The 13,569-nt window shown below is 40.9% G+C and overlaps 1 protein-coding gene across 2 annotated transcripts in view; it reads left to right on the forward strand.

Annotated features, from left to right (window-relative positions):
• Positions 1 to 13,569, forward strand: part of slc23a1 (solute carrier family 23 member 1) — a 113,333-nt gene that overhangs the window by 73,195 nt on the left and 26,569 nt on the right. For both annotated transcript variants that reach the window (XM_033029468.1, XM_033029469.1), the window contains exons 7-8: positions 8,619 to 8,800; positions 9,894 to 10,014. In XM_033029468.1, coding sequence (XP_032885359.1) covers positions 8,619 to 8,800; positions 9,894 to 10,014 — 303 coding nt within the window. The remainder of the gene's footprint in view (positions 1 to 8,618; positions 8,801 to 9,893; positions 10,015 to 13,569) is intronic.

Below are 13,569 nucleotides of genomic sequence, written 5' to 3' on the forward strand. Positions count from 1 at the left end.
TTCTATCAATTTCAAAACCCTTGCTACAAATCAGGATACATCTAAGGTTGCCTTAATGCATATAATGGTCATTTCAATGAATACTGAAACAAAATGGAAAGCACAATTATACAATGGACAGTAGAATCTCACGAATATGAGTAGAAAGCCAATGGATGGAATCTCCTTTGGGCTCTTCACTTAACTGTTTAACAGCGTAGATTAAAATTATTACAAGTTAATGAAAAATGTAGAAACGAAGAACTGCAGATGTTGGTTTACAGCTAAGGGCGCAGACTGCTGAAGTAATTCAGTGGGTCAGACAGAACACGTGTAGGGTTGGGATTCTTCTTCTCAAAAAAGGTTTTGACTCGAAACGTCACCTATCCATGTTCTCCAGATATGCTGTCTGACATTTTGAGTTGCTCTAGCACTTTACGTCCTTCAATGAAAACTGTGGTGTGATTATCTTTGAATCATTGAAAACTATAACACTTACTTTTGAGGGAACAATTCAATATCTCATAATAACGATTTGATGATTCTGGTGATGCACATTATAATTTTAAATACTTTCTGTCCTAAAGTGCATAATTTGATACTGTGCATTGGTATTTTAATAAGCCATAAAGCACAATAGCCCCATGTCCATGTTGGTCATCAATCACCCTTTTACACTAATCTTGCATTATTCCCATTTTATTCTTCACATGCCCATAAACTCCCTGCAGATTCTATCACTTGCTCACACACTTAGGGTAATTTATAGTAGTCAAGTAACCCACCAAGCCTCACTATTTTGGGGGTGTCAGAGGAAATGGGAAGAACTCGTGTAGTTTCTGGCTAAAACTATAAATGAACAATATTGCAGTAGAATGCTATAAAGTTAAATTCTTAGGATATTTTGGCTTCTTACATTAAGTCTCCAAATCTTGGCTTTGTGGGCTTTGAAGGATATGTTGCACGTTCAGCTGCGTCAACATAAATTACATTCTAATGTCCCTAATGCAGCATAAGAATGATTCATATTTACATTCTACTGCATTTTATAGTAATGATCAAGTGCATACACAGGTGATGATTTTAAATGCCAATGATCAAAATTCTTGTGGCCTTCATTATTTTTTTGATAATGTGGATTAATTTTCAGAGACCTGTGACATTCTCAGTCACTCACAGCTGTTCTGATAAACAAATGTCAACAGTAATTGTCATCAGTATAGGAAAAAACAAAACAACCATATTCTGACTTCCATTTTTAAACTACTTTTTGCCATAACATAATGGACAAAAAAATATTTTTCAAAGATCAATAATATGATTTTTCTTACTGAAATTGGGGCAAGTGTGATATTTACACTTTTTCTGCAAGCACTATAATTTCTGTAGATTAGGAATTTTCTTGTCTAGTTTCTTCCCCACTGAGTTCTTGTGGGATTGAGATCATGTCATATAAATTATTTGTGAACAATTAGGCATCTGTAATTGTAATGTGTGTACTCTTGTGGGTTCATAATTAAGTAACGTGCAGAGTAATATTTGGCAAACGGATCTTTAAAATGACTTGGTTAATTTTAGGTAATTCTCATTCAGTGCCCAATGATACATTGTGCGGGGATTGCTGGTCAGCATGGACTCGGTGGGCCGAAGGGCCTGTTTCCACGCTGTACTCTCCAAAACTAAAACTCTCGATAAAATATGTCATACATGTAAAAAGAGGCAATGCAATGCATGTAAACAAGAGGGGGATTGGTTTAAACTTCTAAGTTCAAAGGTGTTTCACATGCCCATTGATAAAAAAAAAACGGTATCAGTATTCAATTGTGCTGCTCTTGGAGACTTGGCATTTGTTGTTGCATTCACAAATGTGTTTTTCGAAGCTGTCAGTTTGTGAATTTATTCAGTTATGTTTTATGTCAGTTCTTCAACTGCTGCAGATTTCACTCTCTGTGTATATTCAAGCTGCCATCCTTGCTATTCTCTTGGGAGTTTTACCCTGTGATTGAGCTACCTAAACGTTGTCAGAATCTCTGCCTCGGTTTGAGATAATTCTTGCAACTGTATATCTCTGATGTCTTTGTCCTTGTTTCTGATTCCAATCTATCAGGAGGTCTTGTCTCATTAATCTTGTAATGTAAATCTCTTCCCTTTGTTTAATGGAAAGTATGATGACGTTGTTTTTGGTTTGTTTCAACTTGCTTTTTGTCTATCCTCCTTCAGATTCAGCTGACCCAGATTCTGCATCTTGTCTTCTAAGCATCAGCATTCCTGCAGCAGAGTATTCTTTAATGGAGTGTGGTGTTGATTTATAGCTCGGAAAAAAATCTGCAAGTCATTACTTTGTAGAAGTACCTAATCTGCCATCAATGATTTGCTGCTTTAGTGTCTTTTGCTGTTCACGCTGATCTTTCATCTTTTCCATTAGAAGCTCGGCGATAAGAAAATGTTAAATATTTGAACCCATTTCCTTTCACAAACTTTTCAAATTTGAAATAACTGGAATTCTGGACTATTTTATCTGATACAATTTCCTTTGCTGTAAAGATGGATTGGAGTTCTTTTTAGTGTACTTGGTATTGGTACTTAGCCCCATATGCCTTTTGGAAGTTTAGTTTGAATGCTATTCACCATACCTTTCTTATCATAGCCAATGTGGACACATTAAATAGCCATGGGATCACTCTATGTTTAGCAATAGTGTACTATGCATGTATCTGCAATCATGAGAAAACAACATGCACTTTTGACAATTTCAGATCCTTGTCCAAGTCAGCCTCTGTTCAGACCCATAATATTTTGACGATAACCATGCTAAAATGTTCCAAGTGAAGCCTTTATTCTTTTGTTGTTCTTTTGGGCATTACTACTCTGAAACTCAATTTTGACGCAGTGATCATCTGTGAGCAACTCAAAATATCCATGATAGAAAATCGCTCTTAAATCTTGATCCAAACATGTCTGAATCAGCCACTCGCATGTGCTCACATGCATTGGTACTGGGATCTTTTGCACCAATCTTACTATCTTCACCAGTGCTAAAAGAATGCCATCCCCTGTTGTCTGGAGGTTGTATGTTCTGTACTTGCTCCAGTGGGTTTAGGAAAGCTGACTTGATGCATTAGCAGAATCAATCTGTTTGGATGTTTGATATTAAATGTGATAGCACTGGGACAGGACACAATTCATAGCTGTGTTCATGAGGCAATTGCAAGATGGGTCCAAGAATACTAATAAGGGTTTGTGATAAGTGGTGAATTGGACTGATTTGTTTGACAGACTGAATGAAACCTTGTAATACTTAATATGGTTTTCAATGTTCTCTTCATTATCCGAGTGAGGTTCTTCTTATGCTTTTATTAGTGCACATGATGCAAAAGCAGAGCCTGTCCTTGGCATTATCCATAAAGGTGTTGCATTTTAATGCTCCGTCCATAAACAGCTGTCCTTTGTGTGAGGCAAAAAATGCATGGTCTACCAGATCACCATAACCCCTGCCTGTCTATAAGCTTCTGAAAGGTGGACCACCTGCAGCATGTATCCTATGACACTGAAAATATGCCAACACTGTCTCTACAAAGTTGTCAATTCATTAGAAGAGCAAACAAACCAATGACAGTGTCCTTTTCAAGGCCAGCATTCCCAGTTTAGAGGACCTAGTAGCATTGGCCACTTTGCTCCCCTGCTTGATTCCTAATTCCCAAATGAGTCGCTATATTTTGAGGAACAAGCAACATCTCTGGGTGACGATTTAGGTCTGAAGAAGGGTCTCAACCCAAAACATCACCCATTCCTTTTCTCCAGAGATGCTGCCTGTTCCGCTGAGGTACTCCAGCATTTTGTGCCTCTCTTCGGTGTAAACCAGCATCTGCAGTTCCTTCCTACACAATATTTTGAGCTCTGTTATGAAAAGAGATTGTCTGTGGATCTTTCGGTCTGTCGATCTGATGTGTTCAAAGCTTCCTTGAAGTAATGTATCATTCCCTACTGACTAGAGGAATTTACGACCCTTGGTATTTAAAGAAGAGATAGAGCACCTTGGAATGGTATTGAGAACCTTGGTGTGTAAGAAGGAACTGCAGATGCTGGTTTAAACCGAAGATAGACACAAAAAGCTGGAGTAACTCGGCAGGACAGGCAACATCTCTGGAGAGAAGGAATGGGTGATGTTTTGGGTTAAGACCCTTCTTCAGACTGGTTAGGGAAAAGGGAAATGAGAGATACAGATGGTGATGTGGAGAGATAAAGAACAATGAATGAATGATATGCAAAAATGTAAGAACCTTGATGTTGGATTCAATTACTCTTGTCCTCAATTGACCAAAGACAGCCTTGACATCAATCATAGGCTTGGCCATACATTGGGAGCACACTAGGCCCTGCATATAGTGCAAGAGTGAATGAAGTGACAAGCTACACACTGGTGTGTCTGGCTATGGATGAGTCTAAGTTGCTCATATTGACACTACCGATACCTCAGAACCTATAAAAGCAGAATGTAAGTAAAGGGCCTGTCCCACTTGGGCAACATTTTCGGCAACAGCCTGAAAAGAGGTTGTCGGGGCGTGACGCGGCGTGACACGGAGTGACGCATGTAGTGACGCCCGGTGTCTCCCTGTCGCCCCTGGATTTTGGTATGTTCAAAATCTTCTGGCGACATCTGGGTGTCTTTCATGTCGTGCACCCTGTCACACGCTGACGTGTGCTGTCCTGCGGGTGATGGCTGGTGACGCCCCACACCTGCAACTTTGCTGTTTTATGTCTTATGATATATACACATGCAACTCGGCACAAGGTGAGAATGACTAGCGAGGGTAATCATGTTGCTGTTGTAATCACAAAGATCGACACACGTGCAATGATTCGCAATTTAAAGAGACCCCCAATAACTAGTGAGGGGGTCTGAGCAGTTCACTAGGATGAACACAAGCTTGCTTGTTTAGATTGAAGCCGGAGGAGAATGCTTAGAAGCAGCGATCTCGGGGGTCAGGACTGGGCGCCGGTTGCTTAAAGATTATTGGCCTTGGTATGTCCAAGGGAAATGTTACTGAATGTAGAGGGAGAGGGGCGGAATTTACGAACGGCGGGAATTGAAAGCAGAACGATATCTGCAGCAGAGATCCAACTCGACTGGGAGAACGGGAGCGGAGCGTGGTGAGATAGAAACAAGATACTGCTGGGTCGAAACAGAGACCTCGCAGAGAGCACCTCATACTTAAAAACCCCAGAGCGCTATTTGTTCGAGCAGCGGGCAAACTGACAAGGAAGCAGGTGCTCATTTCCAATGTGATTATTATACTTCAGTGTAGTGTGAAGGCGGGTAACGTGCTTGACGTGTTGGTGACGCGGAGTGTCATACAATTTGATGGTTTTTAGGGCGTCAGTCACTAACGTTCGCAGTCGCTGAAAAAATCGCAAAGTGGGACAGGCCCTTAAGAGTATCCTTCAACAGAGAGATTGCCCAAGCAGAATTGAAATTGAAATAATTGAAATAATTTAATTGCCACACAACCAAGGTCGGTGGTATTTGGGTTGCCAGCAGCGGTACAATAATAAAGAACACAACCACAAGAACCAAGAGAAGATGGTGCTCTGACATATCAGGAGGGACTTACTTTTATCACACTTGCAGAGTTGTGCACCCTTAGCTGGTCCTTTCTCTGATGCCACTGTTTGTTCTTCAGCTGTTGGTGAAGTGATGTTGATTCAACGTTTGTGATCCTGCCAAATTCTGGCATAATTTTGCACTACATCTAAATTAAAAATGAAGCTTAGTGATACTTTTGGGCGTTCTGCACTTCTCTGTACCAAAAAATCCTTTCACTGCTCTAGCTTAATCTAAGCAAAGGACAATGATCAGCTCTTCAAAAATCCACACTTTCCTCCTCTGTGCTAGTTGTAATAATAACAATGGCATCATGGATGCATATAGTGTTGTGTTCTCTTTAACTTCTAGTCCAAAACAGCCTGGAATACTTGAATGATTTGTGCTGTAAGCATAAAACCTCTGTAAAGAGTGTTGATCACTTGATTGTTTTGTCTTTTTTTGTTGAATCTTGGGATTGGCCTTACACATTGACACATTGTATACTTTTTATAGCTGAAGAACTTCACTCCTTCAAATTTGTGATGTTTGATGCACTTTTAACAGCTCTTTTTGGTCTCTCTGCTGAACTTGTTCATGTGACTTGGGGTTGATAGCAGTGCTCCATTTTTTATGTTTGCTTTATGACTGTACACAGTGTTAACACGGTTATAGACAAGCCAGAATGATTTGGCACTCTTAGAATCATTCCTATCATGGCTATTGTACATGGGTCATCAATTACAAATTCTCCATCACAGCTATATTGGTGTAAACAAGCACTTAGATCTCTCCTTGAACCATTACCTGCTGACCAAGGATTTAATGCTGGGTGATTAAATTAATCTGAGTCATTATTTTTGTGTGGCAGACAGAAAGTTGAACGGTCCTCCTCGGTCATACATTTTCTATTGTTTGGATAATCTTGCCTGGCGTTTGGTTTCTCGTCATGAATTCAAAATCCTCTGCACTGAAGGTCTAAAGCAGTGATTCAGCAATTTATCTGTCTCATCGAATAAACCATATTTCAACTACAGCATGAGTTGTGTTTAAAACATTTCCATGTCAGTGAAAGGGTTCTCTTGAATTTTCACACGGCTGAGCAGTTACCATTTTACTCTTCCTCATTCCTCCTTAATTTCAACAATGCTGTTTGCTTTGAAATATATGCACGCATTTTGCATGAAAAGAGAATTGCCCGCATATTCATTGAGGCGCTCTGACTTCTAATATAGCCAGAATGACTTGGAGCTGCAGTCTTGCACCTTTTTGTTAGGAGATACAGCGTGGAAACAGGCCCTTCAGTCCAATGAGTCCTCACCAACCAGCAATCCCTGCACATTAACACTATCCAACACACACCAGGGACAATTTACATATTTTACGAAGCCAATTGGCCTACAAACCTGTAATGGGGCTGTCCCACTGTACGAGCTAATTCAAGAGCTCTCCTGAGTTTTAAAAAAAATCAAACTCGTGGAAGCACGTAGAATGTACGTAGCGGGTACGTCGGAGCTCGGGACGTCTCTTAGCGGCTCGTAACGCTAACGGCAGGTACTCGGGAAATGCGGTAAGCTCGGGAAGACTCGTGAAGAATTATCAACATGTTTAAAAATGTCCACGAGAGCCCCAAGTACCTATGAGCGGCTATTACCATAATCTCCGAGTTCGAATCAGGGGAAACTATTGAATTAGCTCGTACAGTGGGACAGCCCCATAAGTCTTTTGCGTGTGAGAGGAAACCGAAGATCTCTGAGAAACCCCATGCAGGTTAGGAGGAGAACACACAAACTCAGTACAAACAGCACCCGCAGTCGGGATTGAACCCGCGTCTCTGGCACAGTAAGGTAGCAACTTGGACCGCTGCCCCAGCATGCCATCCTCTCTCGTTTTAATAGTTGATCACCCCCCAACACTATGCTTTAATTCTTCTGTGTTTGAGTCTGAACATGAACTTCATTGCCAACAGTCTTCACAAATTATAACAAATCTCCTTACTAATCTGAGTGCACAGCTGCTCAATGTCTTTTTGATGACTTCAATACTTTAAGGTTTCAGTTTTTATTTTTATTCTTGTTATTAGTGCAGTGTATGTTTCCTTTGAGTTAATATGAAGTGATATGCAAAATACATAAGCAAGAAACTTTGGATTACTGTTGTTAGTTCTAGATTTAGTTTTAGAGGTACAGCGTGGAAACCACCGAGTCTGTGTGACCAGTAATTGCCTCCACAATAGGGACAATTTACAGAAGCCAATTAACCTATAACCTGCATATCTTTGTGACGTGGGAAGAAACCGGAGCACCCAGAGGAAACCCACGTGGTCTCAAGGAGCAACATACAAATTCTGTACAAACAAGCACCCATGGTCAGGATCGGAGCCATGTCTCAGACACTGTAAAGCAGCAACGCTACCACTATGCTGCACTTTAATATTTTATTTATTTGAATTAACTCAATAGACAGTAGTTGCAGGTGTAGGCCATTCGGCCCTTGGAGCCAGCACCGCCATTCAATGTGATCGTGGCTGATCATCCCCAATCAGTACCCCGTTCCTGCCCGCTCCCCTTATCCTCTGACTCCGCTATCTTTAAACTCCTCTAACTCAAACTGCACATTTGCCCAATGAATGCACACAATCAAATCTGTGATGCAGAGCAGCTGAATGCAGCAAAGCAGTGAAAATATCTTGCATTTTTATCGTTTTAAGTAGTTCTCACAATTTACGATGTTAAAGTTCAACGTGCACCATCTTGGCATTAGATTACATTGTTGTCCCCGTCTTTAATTTAGATTTGCTTTTACTACAAAGTATGGCTTTTAACAAAAAACATAACATGTAAAATTTCTATCTTGGCATGTAGTAATTAACCCTTTGCTACTATATTCTCATATTTCCCTCCCATTAAGTTAACAGTTCTACGAAAAAAAAAATGTTTTAGTACTCTTGAATATTGGGCCTTTGTCTAATATCAATACTATGATGTAATCCGCACCATTCTTGAATATATATATATTGTTCCATTAACCTTTTCTTGCCTTTCCTTCCATAATACAGATACAAGGTGCAATTATAATATCCAGCTTGGCTGAAGTGCTGATTGGCTTTGTGGGCCTTCCTGGAGCTCTGTTAAGTTATATTGGACCACTCACTGTCACACCTACAGTCTCCCTTATTGGGTTGTCTGTATTCCAAGCAGCCGGAGAGAGAGCTGGATCTCACTGGGGTATTTCCATGTTGTAAGTAGAGTTTCTGATTTGCCTTTTAAAACAGTCATACACAAAATGTTCCGAAATGTATCGGCTTGCCTCTACAAATAGCGCCACGCCCCAAGCCCACCCTCAAAATAACCTCAGGTCTTTGAACTCAAGATTTAGGGGGTTGAAATAATTATCATGGTTTTTAGTCAATCCTGTCATTTATAAATCATGTGAGTTTGCCTGTAATGTAACAACACTGGACCAACAAGAGATCACATTCTCAAGTTTAAAAATGCCTGGATGGAGTGAATGTGGAGAGGATGTTTTCACTAATGGGACAGTCTAGGACCAGAGGTGATAGCCTCAGAATAAAAGAATGTACCTTTAGGAAGGAGATGAGGAGGAGTTTATTTAGTCAGTCAGTGGTGAATCTGTGGAATTCATTGCCACAGAAGGCCGTCAATGGATATTTTTAAGGTGGAGATTGATTGTACTTAATTAGTTCGTGTCAGGGGTTATGGGGATAAGGCAGGAAATTGGGATTGAGAGGAAAATATAGATCACCCATGATTGAATGGCAGAGTAGCCTTGATGGGCCAAATGGGCTAATTCTGCTCCTATAACATGAACTTATGAGTTACTATTATATTGCATCTGACATCAACCATGATTTAGTGTTGAGCCCTAACTTCCCCCTTGCGATGTGCAGTTGGGGAAGCTGAGATGGTACGCGATGAGGGCAAACTAATGTTCTCCATGTAGCCATCGGCTGTAGGCGAGTAAGTTTAGACCCATTGCCACAGGTATTTTAGCATGAGAGGACAACGACATCCTTTTTCATTTCAAGATATCTTGGTCTCACTACAATGACTCCAGTAAATGTTCACATTGAAATGAGTGTGAATACCTCTTTTCGCTTTCACATTATTACGCAAATTACGTCACTAACGTCTCCAATTTAAATGTCTGTACAAGCTGGATTAAAATGTTTTTAAAATGTAGGTTTACGCACTGGTCATAATCTATCATCATGATCACTGGCAGTTATTTGCAAGCAATCAAATAAGTCAATTTTACAAATGGCCTTGGTGTGTACACAACATTTATAAGTAATTTTTCTTCACTTTCTTAGAACAATTGTTTTGATCGTACTATTTGCCCAGTACCTGCGCAATGTGAATTTCTTAATGCCTGCGTTTAGGTTTGGAAGTGGATGCACAACAGTGAAGATTCAAATTTTCAAAATGTTTCCGGTAAAAACTACTTAACTCAAGAGATACTAGCCATAAAATTCAATCGCATTCCAATTTTATTGGTTGTTACTCTGCCTGAAAGCTGTGAAGATTTCTATTCAAATTTTGAATTATTCTTTAGTATTTGAATATATGTTGATGTTTTTCAAAAATGAAATATCCAAAATCAATAACTAAATCAACTAAATAAATCATGCAACTCAAATGCAGTTTTAAATTGATTTTCTCTGTAGCTGTACACTGATCAAAATTGAAGCTCTTTGCTAATCCGGATAACTTACTTTTATATAATGATATCTCAAACTGACTCTTAAACAGCAAAACAAAGTTTAATTGTATCAATGTGCACACGGATTTTCAGAGTTGAAATCTGACAGAAAGCAGCTTATTTTTCAGACTTTGTGCAACGTTTGAGGAATTGCAAATTCTTAAATGTATTCTTCCAGCCATGTGGATAATCACATGTCTTCTCTGGAAACCATTTCACTTGCTGAGTAATATCAGGCATGGATTGAGAGCTTTGACGGAGAGCAGTGTGACATTTGTAGACATGAGCACATTTGTCCTCATTCTTTAGGAAACGGGGGTTCCCCTCTTCCATTATAGATGAGGCTCTCACTAGGATCTCCTCGATATCCCGCAGCTCCACTCTTACTCCCCCTCCCCCCATTCGTAACAAGGACAGAGTCCTCCTTCTCCTCACCTTCCACCCCATCAGCCGTCGCATACAGCATATAATCCTCCAACATTTTTGCCACCTTCAATGGGATCCCACCACTGGCCACATCTTCCCATCTACACCCCTTTTTGCTTTCCGCAGAGACTGTTTCCTCCGAAACTCCCATGTCAACTCTCCCTTCCCACCCTTCCCACCCCCTCCCCAGGTACTTTCCCCAGCAACCGCAGAAGATGCAACACCTGTCACTTTACCGTCCCCCTCAACTTCATCCAAGGATCCAAACAGTCTCTACAGGTGAGGCAGAGGTTCACTTGCACCTCCTCCAAACTCATCTACTGTATCCGCTGTTCCAGGTGTCAACTTCTCTACATCGACGAGACCAAGCGCAGGCTTGGCGATCGTTTCACTGAACACCTCCGCTCAGTCCGTCTTAACCTACCTGATCTCCCGGTGGCTTGCACTTCAACTTCCCCTCCCATTCCCAATCTGACCTTTCTGCCTTGGGTGTCCTCCATTGTCAGAGTGAGGCACAGCGCAAACTGGAGGAACAGCACCTCATATTTCGCTTGGGTAGTTTACACCCCAGCGGTATGAACATTGACTTCTCTAACTTCAGATAGTCCTTGCTTTCTCTCTCCTTCCCCTTCCCAGTTTTCCCACTAGTCTTACTGTCTCCACCTACATTCTATCTTTGTCCTTCCCCCTCCCCTGACATCAGTCTGAAGAAGGGTCTCGACCCGAAATGTTGCCCATTCCTTCTCTCTAGATATGCTGCCTCACCTGCTGAGTTATTCCAGCATTTTGTGTCTACCTTTGATTTAAACCTGCATCTGCAGTTCTTTCTTACACACCTGACATTTGTAAATGTTGGAATTGCATTGGATTGATAGAATAGGATGAAATCTCTAATTAAACAGTAGTTTAGTTTATAGTCACGTATCGCGGTACAACTTTTTTGCCAGTCGGCGGAACGACTATACATGATTACAATTGCGCCATGCACAGTGCTGTTACAGGTACACGATAAATTGAATCATTTTTTGTGCAAGTTAAAGTCTGATTAAAGATAGTCCAAGGGTCTCCAGTGAGGTAGATAGTAACACAGGACAGCTCTCTAGTGGTTGATAGGATGATTCGGTGGCCTGATAGCAGTTGGGAAGAAACTGTCCCTGAATGTGGAGGTTTGGGTTTTCACATTTCTGTACCTCTTGCTTGATTGAATTGGGGCGAAGAGGGAATGACTGGGGGTGAGACGTCATTAATTATGCTGGTGGCTTTGCCGAGGCAGTGTGAAGTGTCAATGGAAAGGAGTTTGGTTTGCGTGATGGTCTGAGCTGCGTCCACAATTCTCTGCAATTTCTTGCCATCTTGGATGGAGCTGTTCCCAAACCATCTCGATAAAATGCTTTCTATGGTGCATCTGTAGAAGTTGGTGAGAGTTATGGATGTCTGTTTATATACACATCTAATTCCTTTCATTATTGCCTTTAATGAAAAATAAATATTGCAAGGTATCTGGAGGTTATTTGTGTCTCCATGGATAGTGGATTTGTCATTGTTCCACCCTGATGTTGATGTCTAGTACCTTCATATAACTGCCAAGTATCAGCATGCCTTATTAGAGAATTCTCCACACACAAGCAGTTTATGGTTGTGCTTTAAGGTCCTAACATGATGTTCTCTGGTAATTTCCCCATTTTCCCATCTTTCATGTTTAAGCTGCAGTTATCAGTGCAGGCAGCAGAATGCCCAAGGCTGGTTCGTACTTTTAAAAATGTATGCATACATTCAACCTGTCTATTAGTGCTTAGGTTTAAAAACCCAGCTTCAATGCTTGCCCTCAGCTTTTCACTTAATACTTCCAAAGGTGGTACAAATTAAACCTAGGATGATGTGCAAGGATCCCAGGAAATGTGGAACAAGTTTTGAGGATATTTTCTTGCTTATTATGAGTAGAAAAAATCGGCACTGTATATCCAGGTAGCCTGATTTTCGCTACTTTATTTCTGGGTTTGACCTGTTCTCCTCAGTAACATGAAAATTGCCAGAGACTATGGATCAGCTCCATTGGGTAGAAGGGTCTACTTGTCTCTGTCCCCAAAGACCTGTATGTGCATGAACATTAAACACACGCTGGAGTAACTCAGCAGGTCAGGCAGCATCTCTGGAGCATATCTGATTGTGTTGCACATATGACCATAGGAGCCGGTCTCCTGGAAGTCTACATGGTCACTGATATAAAAGCATTCCCTATGACCAGTTATGGACTCCACTCATTGAAGGAGGCTGATACTCCTGGTGGGTATATACTGGGGACATTATTCCGCAGAAATACGGGTGCAATTTAGGTTGGCACTGAGCACCTTACTCAATTTAGGTTGGCACTGAGCATCCAACCTCTCCCTAATAAATTAAGTTACCAAGTTAATGACATCCTCCCTATAGTTGGGCAATCAGCACTGCATAAAGAACGCCAAGGGTGGTCTTGCCAATTACTTGTACAGATGTGTCATAATGTCCCAACATTTATACTATATACTGCACCCAATGAAGGCAAGTGTGCAAAATGCTGCCTTCACCAACCTGTTCACCTGACTATTATTTTAAGGGAACTATGTACCTGTAGTCCATTTATCTGTTCTACAACACACTCCAGTGCTCTACTATTTACTGTGGAAGTCCTGTCCTGTCTTGACATATCAAAGTGCAACACCTCATTTGTCAGAGGTGAATTCCAGTTGCCCCTCCCAACTGAACTAATCCTATTGCAAACATAGATATGCTTCCTCTCTGCCCACTATATACCTCCCAGTTTTGGTGTCATTTGCAAATTTACTGCAATTTACAGTATATTACAGTAATTACTGCTAATTTAC

The sequence above is a fragment of the Amblyraja radiata genome, chromosome 11 (assembly GCF_010909765.2).
Source record: "Amblyraja radiata isolate CabotCenter1 chromosome 11, sAmbRad1.1.pri, whole genome shotgun sequence".
Classification (NCBI taxonomy): domain Eukaryota; kingdom Metazoa; phylum Chordata; class Chondrichthyes; order Rajiformes; family Rajidae; genus Amblyraja; species Amblyraja radiata.